Genomic DNA, 16,403 nt, shown 5'->3' on the forward strand with positions numbered 1-16,403 from the left:
CATACTCTTACCATATAACACCAGAATTAACTCCAGCCATGTCTAAAGTTTCAGTTCCTTCTTAAATGCATTTGGCAGATTTGCTTATAGTTAAGAAATTGACAGCCTTCAAGCAGCAGAAAACAGCTTTGTCGATAATAATAAAGATTGCATATAATGGTTTAGAACCAAAATAACTGTTCAACTACATTTGCCACTATACTCAGCTGTTTATTAAAGTGCAAGCAGCAGGTAATAGATTTATCAATACCTATCATGAAGTTACATGATGAGTTCACAGTGCCTAAAGTTCTATTTTGTACACTTTCAAGTTACTAACACAGATGTCAAACTAAAGCTTTTGGATTCATGTTATTCAGTGAAAAAGCCACAATTACTAATATCCCACAGATCAGGAAAAGCATATAAATTATGGGGCTTTACCAACTTACATCCTTGGACAGACAATGAAACCCTAACACCATTCTCAACTTTTTTTCCTTCATGTTTTTTCAATTTGAATTCTGCCCTCCCCCTTTCAAAAGGTTTTCAAAGACATTTGCTGCTTGTTCAGAGGCCTCCACTTTCCCAAAGGAGAAAAGGTTGAGGGAATCACCACTAAGTTTTGCCAATTCAAAGGCCTAAAGAATTAGTTGAAAAGAGGAAAACAGAAGTGGAGAGATTCAAGGTAACTGCACAGCTCCCTGCAATGCCTTCTGCACAGCAGAACCTAGTTTGCAGGCTCTGGAGGCTCATACATTGTACAAAGGAGAATATTCGAGTTTCTCATTCCTGTCAGTATATTTTTCATATTTGGCTTCTGATGTAGGAAAACACTAATTCTACACCAACAGTTAAAGGAGTCTTTACCTTCAAGAACTGAGTGAGTGCTTTTCCTTTGTCTTTTCTTGTCTCATCACTCATGAACCAGTATGTGAGCCCCAGGTACTGATGATACTCTGCAATTCCAGCCTTTCTTTCAATAGCATGTAGAAAACTAAATAAAATGAAAACAGGTCAGGTCAGACAAATTCCCAAAAGCTGCAAAACACGACATTTTACTATCCCGTAACACTTCCCTGTTAGAGGAAAGAAAACAAAAGTCTACCTTTTTTCTGCCTGCTCATAGTTCTTTTGGGAATAATGGATGAAACCCTCTAGAGCATGGGCCTCAGCCAGATCAGGGTGGGACAAGAGAAGATCTTGTGAAACCTGCAAAAGGATGTCATTTTTCTCTAGTTACTTCCTCTATGAAACCAAGAACTGTACTTAGCTCACAGGAATGACAAAAATCACTAACCTTTGAAGCCTGATCCATTAAACCTTTGTTCAGATAAGCCTGACCCCTGAGAGCTGAAATCACTGGATCACTGGTTCCATCTACAATCTAGAACACCAAATAATAAACACAATTAATTTATTATCTCCCCAAATTAAGAAGTCAAAGTTGTTAAAAGCAGACAGACTGCCTGAAGATAAAGACAAGAAAGAATTTAGAAGTTTTCTCTATTATCCCTGAGAAAATTTAGGACAATTCTGATGAAGAGCAAGTAGAAGATTGTAAGGACAAAGGTACAGAAATATGAAGAACCACAAAGAATGAAACTGTGTGACAAAAACAGAGGAAAGCAACTTCTGCCAAAGCTTAACCATTCAATCTTAAAGTAATGTGTTTTTCTTCATGACTAATCACAAGGGAATGATGGACATGGGAGATTATAACATGAATTCCAATTAAGATGGGTAACAGCACAGAACTAGCAAGAACTAGGGAGATTATAACATGAATTCAAATTAAGATGGGTAACAGCACAAAAACAGCAACAGTGAGCAAGACCAGGCAAAGTCAAAAGTGACAGCTTCCAAAATTAAAACTGCAAATGAAAAAGAGCTGCAGCAAAGCCTGGAAAAGCAGGAATGGAAGACATGTCTGAATTACATGACAGCTGGTAGGAATGGTCTAAACCACAAACTTGAAAGGAGGCCAGGTACCTTAAGTACAGAAAGATAAGGGCACCTTGTAATATTAAAAAAACCCCAAACATTATAGTCAATAAAAATACCTGCTCAAGTGCTTTAATGGCTTCTTCTGCAGCATCAGCATCAGCTATTTTAATCAAAGTCTCTGCTTTCAACTGAAAGACAAGGTTCTTCCACTGAAGATTAGGACCCTCAGGAGTTCCAAGAGCCTCAAGAGCTGTTGACAAGAAGAACCTTTCATCAAGTTAAATGAGAAAAGAAGAAGTACACAGAGCAGCATTCTTCCAAATATTTCTACAACCTTGTTAACTACATTTTTTCTGCCTAATAGAACACCATTCAGACTGCTCTCCCCCATAAATAACAAATTGTCCTGTAAAATTTTTATCCATTCAAGTTTAACAATTAAGTCCATTCTAGGAAGTCATCTCAGATGTATGTATACTGATTGTTTTTTAGCTGCTGGCTTTAAAAATTAGGTGCTATAATTTTGCTCATTAGAGTTCTAAGGAAAAAATGACCTTTCAACAGACAAATTGTTCCCCATTTCAGTGTTCAAATGAAAGAATACCACTGAAAACAGGGATTTACCCTGATGCCTGTAAAAGTTACAAAGTAACCCTTCACAGAATTCCAATTACTTTTTGAATACATAGTATCATCTCACTTCAGAGATGGAAGGCCTCTCTGTTGAGCATCTCCAAAGGCATAAACTTCCTGTGTAACTCAATTAAGTGTATTTATTTTCATGTACAGTGAGCTGTTGTCTCATTTGATACAGTCACTAAGACAGGACAAGTAAAAAGCAACGTTTTCCCAAAATTATCTCTGACTTTCGACACGTTTTGGACTCAAGAGAAATTTCTGCATCAACAGCACCTTTCAGCAAGGAACTTAACTTTATGCATTGAAAAACAAAACTTGTTTTGTTTGCTCTGAGCTTGACATTTTAGCTGCATTTGGCACTAGCCAGACCTCACATATGAAAACAAAACACTCAATCTTTATATTCCACATCATTTGTATCTTCACACAGTTCAAAATGATCTCTTCTCCAGGCTAGAAAAGGACTTGACAGATTATTTACTTGTTCTCATATGGTGCCGTTTTTAGCCCACGTGACCAACCTCACTTCTAGTCTATTAACTCCTACTCTTATTTTCTTTTTGAGATGGAGTAGATAGTTACCAAAACTACACAGGGATTTTATTAAGCTGCTGAAGTTCTTAAAGCTACTGTGTGTTGATGGTATGTTTCACTAACCATTCCCTTCTCTGAAATTGCTAATATTTGACTTGCCTGTAAAGCACACCAGGCGAAAGAAACGGTCCTACTTTTTCATACCAAATGAGGACCTTCTGCACTTTTCTTCAGTGAGAGTGTAGGGTAGCTTTGTGAGAACACTTCTTCCCACAACTCTACTATTCTGCATTTAAAATAATGAATAAAATTCTATAGTCTTGACACTCAGTTATGCACTCTGGTAAACATCTCAAAGTTTTGCAGTCTACTTTACATAGCAGCAAATTGTAACCCTATTACTCAGCATTCATAAACAGCACAGGTGTCAGGGAAAATGTCAGGGATACCTCCTTCCAGCCTGAAAACAGACATAATTACTATACTGTGCTCTACCTTTTAACTTACAAGAAAAAACCCAAAGTTACAGCTTTGCTTCTTAACCCAAGGCTACTAACAGTCAAGTATGGGATATTACCAATTACCACCTGGAAACCTCCTTTATTTATGAGCTCATAAGCTCCTTGAAGGAGTTCTAAATTAGCAACTCTCAAAAGTTGCTGTCTACCCCAAAACATTTTTCTACATAAATTCTTTAACTCTACTGTTTCAGTTTACACTGTTTCAACCACTAAATATACCAGACCTGTCAGTGTTTTCCCTCAACTTTCCTTTTTAAAATTCAGAGCCACGTCACCTACTTTCAAGTATTTGGGTGCCAAGACAGTTTCAGTAATCAATTATGGAACCCCTTAAAACTTCAGTATTTTCATCTCAGTCAATTCCTAACTTGGTAACTCATAGTTCCTTAATGCTATGTTTCCTTGTCTTGTTTTAGACATGCCCTTGTTAACACTGTAATCATAGACAAGTTGTTAGATCAATCTGCTGAAAAGAAGAGTCATGGTACAAAGTCACCCTGAGATCTTCCACACTGAACACAGATGGGGAAAGAACTTCCTTATTTTCATTCTAATAAATTTCTTTTTTACCTATTTTGTTCCGCTTTCATTTTTCCTCCACCCAAGTTCACAGGTCTTTTGAATTCCTCTTACCAGTAACTACTTTTGCTTGATTTCCCATAATTGTTTGGCCAGGTCTGTTTGGCTTCTTTTACTTCTTCCAGTCTTTCTTAAAAACTTTTCACTGCATTTCTCCCTGCCACAAAAGAAGTCCACTTCAGCTGCCCCTTCATTTATAATCACCAGAGAGTGGCCCTGTTCAGCTGAGATATGCATCCTAGATGGCACTAATTGCCCTTACTGCCAGCTAGCACAGATGAAGTTTTACACTCAGTGAGTTTCTTCAGATGCAGCTATACTACACATCCTTTCTGTGTTTTACCTCAATTTGATTAAAAATTTGTTTTTCACGTTAAACCATGATTATCTGCCAGGCTAAATATTTGTGACACCTACCTTGTGGTTTCAGGCAATCTGTCATTTGCCAGCATTGGTCAACCACCAGCAGAAGCAGCACAGCAGAAAACGTAAACCTTCCAAATATTAACCATCAGACAGCTTTCTGGATCCACTTAGCCAAGTATTTTCTCTGTTCCTGAGACTAAGCACCATAAAGTGCTGTTCAGCTCTCATAAACCAAGAGAGACAGCACAAGCTTGAGACTACAAGAAGCAAGGGACTGTGACTACTGCTAACTCAGACCTACCATACCAAGGCCACGTTGGCTGGACTACATAAAGCAGTGCAGCACTGGAACTGCTCTTTAAAGTAGCAGGCAGTTACCTTCATTGCAGGACAGGACAGCATTCCTGTGTTCATGGATCTTCATCTGTGCCTCTGCTAGATAATACCATGCAGCTGGACACTGCTTAGTCTTCTGCAAACCTAGTAAGAGTTTAAAAAAGACACTTTAAAAAATTGCTTAGAGTTGCAAAAACACTGTAGCAAGTAGATACATATTATTTCCATATAATGCCATCAAAAACATATTATCAATCAGATAGTTAAGACTTGCCATAATTTTTTCTGAGTCTTATTTTAGACTGTTTTGGACACAGAAGCCTCCATGCAACAAGGCAAAAAGCAGAAAGCATGTAAGTTAGGCTTAATTTTGCATATAACATTACATATACTGAAACTTTCTGATGAATCTGCCTTAATTAAGACTCACTAATAAAACTGAATTTCTGTCTTCTGATGTATAATTACCAAGTAATCCCTGGAAGCCTCAACACCTAAGGTACAAACACATGGCTCGTTGGAAAAGACATGATTTTCAAACTCTCTACATTTACGCATTATACCAAGAGCCTTCTCTTTGCATTCCCTCTGCTGTAAGGAAAGTCTATGTGTAAAAGTAAAAACAGAAAAACAACTTAATATTAATTAAAATAGAATACTATCTTTTTCAAAACATGGTCATTTAAGCCAGAAGAATTTGTTTTCCAAGGAATACCTTTTCCTCTTCATGCGCTCTTAGGCACATGAAACTTTTATTTCATATTTTAGGCAAGATGTTGTTTCACTGTAGAATATTCCAAAATTAAATTTCAGAAACAATCTTATTCTAAATCTAGAAGAATGGATGCAGGACATCACAGCATAGTCTGACTGACTCATGAATGCTTACATCCCAATTATTTACCCAGTTTCCACTGTTAGCTGCCACAGCAGCTAGTGAGGGTGGGCAGTCTCATTTTTCCACTAGTATACTTAATGAGTATTTTAGAAAGAGTTTTGCCATTTCAATACAAGCAAGTTAAGTTACAGATGAGTAAGCCAAGTCTTCAGCAAATATAGTTACTGTAGAACAACAAAACAGAAAAAAACTCTTACAATATTTCTCTCTAAATAATCAGCGTGAGTCTTTACCCAACTGAAAATGAAGTAACTTCAGAGAAAAGTCATCTTTGCTCAGGCAGAGAAATGCAGTGACTCTACTAGAGAGGTTGCATTACATTTTACTTCATAAATTTCACATTCTTTCATTTACTGCTATTGTTCCAGTTAGCGTTTCATATAATTATTTTCCCAATAACAGTAGGATTAAAAACGGTTTACCTTAAAACATTACAGAGCTTACTATAACACAAATGAAAGGCTTTAGAGATGCTATACTTAAAGCTATATTTCAAACATTTCAACAAAATCAGATGAAGTGTTCAGCATTCTTTTAAAATCCAGCTGGTCTTAGAATTTTCAAACTACTACTTAAGTATAAGATTCCCTAAATTTTCAACATAATCTAGTGTTCAAGTTACAGACTACTCACATCTCATATTATACATTTACCTTCAGTAAGACTCTTAACAGCCTCCTTGTATTTATTTTCTTTGAGGCATTTTATACCAAAACCAATGATGCCTGGACCACTGCTTGCATCCATCTCCAAAAGTTTAGAGAAACAGTGCAGGGCCTTTTCCGGCAAAGTACCTGGTTTCAGAAAAAGACACGTTTTGTAGGGTTTTAGATTAAAAGAATAACTGCAACAGCTTACCTTATCCATATAAATGATCATTATCCTTTTGAGTTCAAAGTGATTTTCCAGAGGCTCTACACACTTACCATCCCCTATCCCATAAAAGAACCAAAATCCAAGAAGTAACCTAAATACTCAGTACTGTGTATTGAGCATTTCAGACTGTAATACTGACAGTCTGAAACCTGAATAATCACTTTTGCTAAATTACTCCAGGTATACTCCCTTTATTAATAAATAATTAATATAATAATATTAAATATTGTTAAATAATAATATGCCTTTCATGTAAGTTCAGCTGAAAGTGCACATGCCAAAATCTGTCACAAATAAATCAATAAAATTTCCTTCCAGAAGAGACATTGTGTACCTGCTAATTTGCTGTGATGAGCTTTTTGAAATTACCTTGCTGTGAAAGGTAATTTCATTTAATATAAATTTCATTTCATGTAAATATCATTTAATGTTTTAGCTTAATTTTAACTGACGCCACTAACTTTTGATGCCTGCATTTAGCTGTGATTGTAGACTTGGCAATACTGACAGGAACTTTGTGACTTGTTGCAACAACCTTCAAGCTATTATCTTCTTTAAGGAATTATTGATTTATGTGGCATAACAGTTGATTTCATCTGCATTTGCTAAAGGTGACTTTACAATGCACTTAAATTAACAAGCCTGTGAGAAGTGCAGGACATGAAGGATTAAAACACGACTCAGACCTAAACAAACAGCCTTTCTAAAACACCAGCAGCATCCTTCCCCTCCAAGAAGCTTGTGGGACACTGAGATATTGCCAGAGTGCTAGTATACAAGAACTGCACTAACCTTTTCTTTTGAAAACTAGTTTCTGCCCATTTCTCCAAAATGTAAAGCATTTTCAAATACTTTACAAATTGTGAGTCTGGGCCTCATTTGTCTTCATGCTTCCAAAACAAAGTGAAAAATTCTCACTTGCTGTATTTTGCTATCATATTCCATTTCTTCAAAACAGGAAAACCCCTTTTTCTACCTAAGATGAAAGTTATTTCTAGAGGTTTTTTTTTTCTGACTTGGTCTCCTTGCTTTAAAAAGAAATAAAATAACTTCTGATGACTTAAATAACAAAACAAAAAGCTAAATTCTAATAATTACCTTTGAAAATTATGAGAAAGTGTCCAACGCTATTGCAATGTTGTTCAATAAATGACTAAAAAATAGTAATGCATAGTTTCAGATCCCTGCACTTCTGAACACACCAGGTTTTGTCTTTTTCCCCTCAAAGAGTCTCCTTTTCTACTCAGAATATATATCTAAACAGATCTGTTATTCCCTACTCACAAGGAACAATCTCTAACATAGTTGCACAAATGCTTATCTGGGGGTTATTTGTTTGTGGGTTTTTTGTTTGTTTTTGTTTTGTTTTGGTTTTTTTTTGTCTGATTGTTTTGGGTTTTTGTGGTTTTTTTTGTGATGGAAGAGAATATGCGTCAAGAATAACCTCAGCATAGCTCATCGTGAACCTCAGAGCACTGGCTAACACTCTTTCACTTTTTCTCAAAAGGTCAAGAAGCTAATATTCATTTATCCAGAGAGGCTGCTTTCAAGTGAGGCATTTTTCTTTGAAACTTCAAAGAGCTGGACTTCCCTTACAGTAGGTTTTTGTCACTTACAGTCACTACTCAGTTACAGGGCAAGGAAATGACAAGTCATAGGACCAAACACTTTATTTTCAGAAACATAACACAGAAGTAAAGAAAGTACTTGTACAGTCCTTGTGAAAGGTAAAAACTTGCAAACAGTTTGTCACAAAATCAACTATTTAAAAAATCTCAGCCCTCAAAATGCCTAAATCCATCCTACTCACCTGACTGAACAAAGTGCAAGCAAAGTACTTCCAAAGGGTAAGTCATAGAAGGGTACAAAGCCATCATATCATCACAAGCCTTTTCCAACCTAGTGACTTCATGAGGAAACTAGAAAGGAAAAAAGAGTGAACAGTTATTTATGTGAGTTCTCAGATGTGAAATAACAGATCTATTTTCTTACTAGAAAGATGCTTTAACATAACCTTACTTTAGACAAGCACTGTATGAAGTCTTTGTAAAGATTTTGGTGGTCTTCACCAGGAACAGTGTCAGCAGAATGCAGTGCGTGTTCAAATGCAGTCAAAAGCTGAAATAACAAAAAATCAGGAGTGCAAAACAAATATTCTAGGGAAATGTTATCTTCATAGAATAGAATATTTCAGTTGGAAGGAACATACAACAATTATCTAGTCCACATGCCTCAGCACTTTAGATCTGACCAAAAGCTAAAACATGTTATTAAGGGCAATGACCAAATGCCTCTTGAATGCTGATAGATTTGGGACATAATTGAATTTCTAGGAAGGCTGCTTTAATGCTTGACCACCCTTTTGGTAAAGAAATGATGCCACATGTCAAGTCCGGTGAACCCATCCCACACATTCCATCACTAGCTGCCAGAAAGAATAGCTCAGCACCTCCTTCTCCACTTCCTCTGCTCAGGAAGCTGCAGACAATAGAGGCACCCCTCAGTCTCCTCCAAACTTGGAAAACCCAAAGTTATCTGCTCCTTAGAGGAGATAACATGCTTTCCAGTCCTTCCATATTAAAGTGGGTACTTACATGTTATTACCTAGATCCTACTTTAGAAGTTTACACTAGTGCTATGAACAGAGAAAGACATGAAGTAAGTTTCTTATCATGAAGCAGCACTCAGCATCTAAAGCATCTAAATTGTCTAGTGCAAGATGAAGCAATAATATGATGCCACAAAACATAAGATGGTACAAGGAAGGTAAAATTTTTAAGAACATAGATTGTTCTTCAAACCTAATCCCAATTCAAAGAAGGAAATTAGGTTACTATCCTGTAAGGTTAGCTGTCAGCCTCTCTTCCCACTCTGGTCTAGAAATCTAGAAGTCTAGTCTAATCTTTTTTTCTTGACGCTTTGTGCCACACAGGGACCAGAGTGCAGGCTTACAAACAACCATGTTAAACAAAGTTGTACACAGCTTGTCACTAGAGAAATACTGAAGTGTGCTGCTTTCAGGTTCGCAGCCTTCCAGATTCAAGTGCTTTACTTGAAACTGCAATAAGCTGTGGATTTGCATGTGAAACTTATTCCTGAGGTTTATGCTATTTAAAAAATATTTTGAAGTTATTTTTCCTTTCCAAAAACGCAGTGCTGCCTGCAGTACCTCTTTTCTACACTAGCTTGAAGTCAAAGCCTTTGCTTTTTTAAAAGTAGAGATACAGATTCAATTTTCTGCTATCTGAAATAACTTCAATTTGTATTTTCTCCTTTCTGAAACACTGCTATCAGGTGATACATTTCCACCTTTCATGCTGAAGGAAGTTCATCTTCCAAGAACAGATAAATCAGATACAACAAAATTAACTTCGTCCACAGAGGACTCATGATCGTTCTGTTTGGTTTCAATCAGCTTTGACACTTTCCTAAGAAGTTAAAGCTTAATACCTAGAGGAGAAAAGAAAATTTCATCCAAAATATTTCTATCTAGGAAAAAGAATAGGTACAAAGAAACGGAAAAACCTTACAAATCCATTTCTTCCTACTTGGATGAAAGCAGGGGGGAGTTTGTTTTTTTGAAGAACATCTGTATTGGTTATGTGTGGCAAAGTTTTGCTAGAGGGAGGCTAAGTGGGGTGGGTTCTATGAGAAGCTGCAAGAAACCTTCCCCATGTCCAACAGAGTTGATGCAGCTGGCTTCAAGACAGACATGCTTGGCTGAGGTCAAGAGCATCAGCAATGCTGGGAGTCCCTCTGGAATAACAGATTCAAGAAGGGGAAGAAACCAGTACAACAGCAATTACAGGCAGAGAGAGAGGTAAGAATATGTGAGAGTAAGAAAAAGACACGTGCTGGAGCAGTCTGCTAGTGAAGGACTACACCCTGTAGAACAAACCATGCTAGAACAATTTGTGAAGAACTTAGGTGACTCATTACACCTAAGGCTCATCTCAGGCTGCTGCACAGTTGCTGTTTCTGTCAAAATGTAAAGCTGCCCAACTTTTCCTCAGAAATTTAGTACCTCTGAACATTGAGACAGTCAATTCAGACAAACAGGCCGCAATTACTAGGTGCACTGGACATATATATGTACCTAGCTGAACAAGAAGTGAGAAACATTACCAACTGCCCAGTCTTATTATCCTGGTTCCTTGTACTGTCTTTCAGTAACTGGATCATCTTCTTCCAAAGCTGATGAAGCTCTGTCTTTTCTGCACCTTCCTCCTGCTTCATCCTTATTAGTTTCTGCCAAGTTTCAGCCACCTGTCAACAGGAACAAATGACCTATGCTGATTACTCTTTAAAGAGCTGAAAGTCCGATATAAGTAGTCAACTTGTCACCAAAATTCACTGAAAACTGGGTAAATAAACTCCTTAATACCAATGCAGCTTTAAGAAATCAGCATTATTTAATTTACTGGGTAAAGGATGCACGGGGGACTGCTCCACCTGGTGGGCATTCCGATCCTCTGCAAGTGCATTGCTTACACACAGTCATAATAGATATTATCGTTTATGACCATAAATCCCTCCCCTGGTTCAGTCTTTTATAGTCTTGTTTAGGCAGCGCTGCATTCCTAAGCCAGATGACCTCCCCTTATCTTCCTTTTGTCCTTGCTCAGAAAGCAGATCCTGTACACCCTGTTTCTTTGCCAAAAGTGCACACACAGAGTAGAATTCCTCATTCTTGGGTTACCCCTTTGGTATCAAACTCTATCACTCTAGGGTAGACAACATAGTAACATTTACAGTTACTCAGTAACCCAGATTTACTTGCTTTCTGATTAAACAAATAGCAAGTCCCAATGCATTGCGTGCAACCTCTCTACCTTCCAAAGTACAGTAAGTAAGCTAGAGAACATCAAGAGTATATGAATTCTAACTCTGATTCCTGGAGGAAACCAACAGTAAAAGTAAACCTAAATATCTAGGGCATTACAAACAGAAAGAGAACAAAAGGAGCAGTCCACACTGAAATTCCAGCATGGAAAAGTCAACAAAAATGGAAAGAAAAAATAGGAACCTAAGCCTAACTTCAGGTTCTTGTTCCATATAGAGTAAGTCTGCCTTCATATGCTAAACTATCAGCATTAAATTTACTTTAAGAAGCTGGTATACAATGAGGTTTTGGAGTTAACTGATAGCCTTCAGCCCCATGCTCCGTGCTATGTAAAATTTTCCATGTTCCATTGCTGGAGGAGAGGGGGGAAGATGACATAGAATACAATCATGCACCACCAGGTAAGAAAACAGCCTTTTGAAAGAGCAAAGTGCATACCTCCAAAATAGACATTCTGTAACAATACTACAGAGATTGCAGGAAACATGACTGTTGACAACTCCACCTCCCGGTACTGACTAGAGTCACAATGATTTCTGCAAAGCTTCTGTTGCTCTGAAGAGGTTTTTTGTGTCCTTATCATTGTGTTGGGAATGCAGTACAGAAGACATATGCAATCAAGTTCAGGCTGTGTACATACCCCACCTTACGCTCTAGAATGAAGCTTCAGTAATAGCCTAGGAAGGGATCACCCACCAGTGAAAGGCTCATCGGACACACAGCACTGGCCAAGCCAGGCAAAGGACACCTGACCCACACATACTGCATTTGATACCACTTTTCACTTCTAGAAATACAACAGAAGGATGATATTCTGCCCTTTCATTCTCAATAATAATAGTCTTTGCCAGTTCTGTCAGTTTAATGGATGGCATCTAAGTCTCACCCAGTGGAAAAGACAAAATACAGTTAAAATCAGTTCCTCCTGGTTGTGGTCCACAAGGAGATCTTAAGTGGTCTGTGGCCCATAAGAATGGGGGTTTCCTGATGAAAAGTAGTTAGATCAAATGGAAAATAATTGTTAGAAGTAAGAAAGTGCTTGACCTACCTCTAAATATTTCTTTTCTTGATGGTATAGTTCCACAAGCTTGTTACATATATCACACCATTTCTGCTTGTCACCACTAGAAAGGAAGAAAATCCCCCCAAAACAAGACAAGTTTTTATATAACAGTGTAATGCTTTTCAAATTCTGACAAATAATTTTCAGTAAGTTCAGTTGTCAAACTCATATTTAGACTACATACTAAAAATTGCCCAATAAGTTTTACTCATTGCTGCTCTGAACAAAAAAAAATAACTTTTATGGACTTTTGGATCAGTTTTCAAAGTAACCAAGCACTCCAGTCAGCTACAGTGACAGCTGAGCCAGATTTGTTAGAACTGTGCCTCTACAAATTGCATGACACATATTCTGTGATCTTAAAGCAGTGAAAAATAAGCCTTCTTATTAATGCAGGCAATCACCTATCAGAGATAAATGCTTCAAGTTTGGACAGGAATAGGATAACATGGAATTCCATAAACTACTAGCCTCAAGTACATGTAAGCTAAGAGAGTTTTTGCTCTACCAAAAGGAACAGGAAAAAGAAAACTTACCTAAGCAGAGAAAACCTTAGCACAAGGGCTGAACTACTGATGTGAGAAGGCTTCAAAAACTCAAAGTCTATACTCTATACCACCAATGGCATTCATTGAACTAGAGATCTTTAGACTGAATTTATAGCATTCAATATTCTTTACCTTTCATGAAGTTCCAAGAGTTTTTGGTACACATCTGCTAAGTCTCCTTTGACATCTGTTTGGTTGGGTTTCTCATACAAATTTGCTAACCCCTTAAGAAAAAAAAAAACAACAAAAAAAAGTAAAGGAAGCAAGATTTTATGACAATGCTTATGTTTTATGAGAATGCTACCTGTTCTGTATACAAAAAATATTCCATTGCCTTCAATGGGGTCAAGTGTAAAGGCAGTAATCACTGTGCAGAATTCTGCACAGCCTACTCAATCCACTTATTTTAAGTGAAAAGCTTTCTTCAATTTCTTTACTAATAACAAAAATTTTTTGAAACTTGTATCGGTTACTTGATCTGGTCTGCACAAAAGACAATATAAAACTTCACAGGGGCTTATAACCATATATATATATGTATATGTAATATGAAAAATACATAACAACATATATACACACCCAAGTATTGTATCAAGAAAGCCAGAACCTAATAGCAAAAGTGAGGAAATTTCAACATATACTGAATTCAAGCCCCAACAGTTATACTTTAAAATACCATTTTTATTGAAAATACTAAGAACTTTATTATCTTAGAGAAACATTGACTGTTGATATCAGCAACAGATATATAATATGAAACCTTATGTTTAATGAATTAATACATAACAAAATTGTAGGTTGTAAATCTACATTGCAATAGGCTCTAATGCACACACCACACAGCTGTTTTAAATGTAAACTTTTTGATTTCAAGTAACAATAACATTCATTAACAATCCACTTGATGCTGAAAGCATCAGATAAAACATTTTCTATCCATAAGAGAAGAACTGTCAGATGTTTATTGAGCTACAAGCATAGAAATTTTTGGCCAAATTTACTGTATTTGTTTCAATTAGTGCTCTCCCTTGCATGTCTCACCGCTGTGTAGTCTACATAAGAAATACAAACTCAGATGTACTGAAAATAAAGTTCACCATGATTTTACATTGGACACACAACTAACACAAAACCCCATCTACTCCAAAGCTTCTCTGGAACTTAAGGGCCTCAAGAAAACAAGATACAAGCCTTAACTCTGCTTTATTCCTATATTTAACTCCATAGTGATACTTTTGAGGGAAACAAAAATTGGATATTCACATACCTGCCATGCCAGTAACTGGTTTGGTTCAAGTTCAATAGCCTTCTTGTATGCTCCTTTGGCCTGATCAGGCTGCTCTAACTCAGCAGCTGCCAGGCCAATGAATACCCAAGCATTGTAGTTATTTTTTTCTTGCTTCAAGACTGCCTAAACCACACAATTTTAAGTAAAAAATGATTAAAGAAATTATTAAAGATTAATCTGATTAAAGAAAGGTAACTTACACATTCATGTACTGAGTTTTATCAATACAGTTTGGTGAATTATTTTATATGGCAATATTAGGAGTTAAATAATTTTAAGGAAGACGCTGAGATTAGTAACTTCAGTTTCTTATACTAGAGGATGCTTCACACCTGATGTTGAGTTAGTGCTGTAGCCCAGCAATTAAAGCACTCCTAGGAGGTCCGGATTAGAAATGGATTTTTATCTCTATCATTCTAGACTTAATACTCTTATGGCCACATGTCAGCAAATTAAAAAAAAAAGGGAATAAAAGTTTACATGGGGGAAACTAACACAAACAATCAATTAAGTTAATTCTGAAAATCCATCTCAACTATCACATCAATAAGGTACTCTACACTCTGCACTCTTAATTATACAGCTGTGGAGGTGAGGGAAAAAGAACAAAATGTGCAAAAAGCCCCAAACTTGCCTTCCAAGTATAAAATTAATTACCTTGCAATGCTTTAAGGCCTCCTTGTACTGTTTATTTCTTATTGCATCTCTAGCACTCTTCAACGCTGCCTTCACCTCCTTATTTGACATCGTGGCTGCTAAATACAAAGGACATATCATCAGTTCTTGTAAAAACAGATATTCTGACACATGCAAAATGTTTATACCTTTACTGCACAGGGGTTATTTTAAAGAGAGAAATTTAGTGCAGTATGCCAAAATGTGTACAGCACCAGAAACTAATGAAAAAGATGGCATAGTTGAAACTACTACGACTTAGCTCCAATGCAGAATTCACTCATTATTCCAAAGAGTTACATGATACAAAGTAGCTATCCAAGAGTGAAACTTTTTGTACAAGTTAAGATAAATTTAAGGAAGAGGTGTTTTGAGAGCCTGTAGTTAGGCCACACATAGCAGATCCTTTTTAAAAAGAAACTAAGCAGTGAACCGTGTTTAAGACACCTATGGCCCGAGAAATGTGTTCCAGAGGCTGCTAAGAATCAGGGTATTCTCTGTGAGCGCTCCACAGCAGCTCCGTGGCTATCTGTCACACCTCGGCGCGGCCCGCCCTTCACACACAGTTACAGCAGACTCTGCCTCTGACAACTGCCACGAATCAAAAAAGAAAAAGCATTTAAGAACACAGCAAAGAGGCATTGACGCTTTTTAACACAATCTTGCAATGTTTTGGTGTATGTTGTACAACAAAATGAACTTTAGAAACACCACAGTCAAAGCTGCCGAGATAGGATGAGACTGAGAAACACTACTGCTGCCAGGACGCAAAAAGATGAAAAACGCAACCAGCTGAAGAACAAAAAAACTTTGCAGGAGCTGCAAAGCAAAAATAAAGGAATGGCTGGACATAGGACGACATCGAATTTCAAAGATTTCCTCAGAACCTATAAAGAAATCTGTCGGACTTGAATCGCTCAGCAGCTCCTGGAGATAAATTTGCTTCCTACGAGGGAACAGATGCCTCGGCCGTCACAAACGCACGCCACCGCGGGCACTGTCCAGCCTGAGCTGCACAGTCACCTACAGGCAAAACACCCTGCGGCGCAAACCTGGGCACCGGGGAGGCCACCCAGCCCGGCCTCCGGGACCGCAAACCGCCTGGGGAGGCAATCCACGCCTGCAGCCCCCCACCCAAGGAAAGCCGCGGCGGGCCGAGCCCCGAGCTCCGAGCCCGGCGCCCAGGGCGGACCGAGCCCGGCCCCAGGGCGCGCCGCCGCCCGCCGCTGCCGCACCTGCAGCCGCCGCCGCGTCCGCCACCTCAGCCGCCACCAGAGCGCATGCGCACTGCGACGCGGGGCAGTGACACGC

General features: G+C 37.9%; 1 protein-coding gene across 5 annotated transcripts in view; it reads right to left on the reverse strand.

The window, feature by feature from the left end:
• Nucleotides 1-16,351, reverse strand: part of SKIC3 (SKI3 subunit of superkiller complex) — a 50,922-nt gene extending 34,571 nt beyond the window's left edge. The window contains exons 1-14 of one of the 5 annotated variants that reach the window (XM_064735256.1): nucleotides 16,328-16,351; nucleotides 15,075-15,169; nucleotides 14,397-14,540; nucleotides 13,262-13,353; nucleotides 12,567-12,642; nucleotides 10,801-10,941; nucleotides 8,695-8,793; nucleotides 8,486-8,594; nucleotides 6,453-6,593; nucleotides 4,944-5,045; nucleotides 2,043-2,176; nucleotides 1,280-1,366; nucleotides 1,088-1,191; nucleotides 850-976 (exon numbers count right to left, since the gene is read on the reverse strand). In XM_064735256.1, the coding sequence (XP_064591326.1) occupies nucleotides 850-976; nucleotides 1,088-1,191; nucleotides 1,280-1,366; nucleotides 2,043-2,176; nucleotides 4,944-5,045; nucleotides 6,453-6,593; nucleotides 8,486-8,594; nucleotides 8,695-8,793; nucleotides 10,801-10,941; nucleotides 12,567-12,642; nucleotides 13,262-13,353; nucleotides 14,397-14,540; nucleotides 15,075-15,164 (1,446 nt within the window). In that variant the 5' untranslated portion in view covers nucleotides 15,165-15,169; nucleotides 16,328-16,351. Of the gene's footprint in view, nucleotides 1-849; nucleotides 977-1,087; nucleotides 1,192-1,279; nucleotides 1,367-2,042; nucleotides 2,177-4,943; nucleotides 5,046-6,452; nucleotides 6,594-8,485; nucleotides 8,595-8,694; nucleotides 8,794-10,800; nucleotides 10,942-12,566; nucleotides 12,643-13,261; nucleotides 13,354-14,396; nucleotides 14,541-15,074; nucleotides 16,257-16,327 lie in introns of those variants that run through there. The other 4 variants (XM_064735255.1, XM_064735258.1, XM_064735253.1 and 1 more) reach the window with 4 other exon arrangements.
• Nucleotides 16,352-16,403: the final 52 nt, after the last annotated feature.

Source organism: Zonotrichia leucophrys, chromosome Z (assembly GCF_028769735.1).
Source record: "Zonotrichia leucophrys gambelii isolate GWCS_2022_RI chromosome Z, RI_Zleu_2.0, whole genome shotgun sequence".
In the NCBI taxonomy this organism is placed as follows: domain Eukaryota; kingdom Metazoa; phylum Chordata; class Aves; order Passeriformes; family Passerellidae; genus Zonotrichia; species Zonotrichia leucophrys.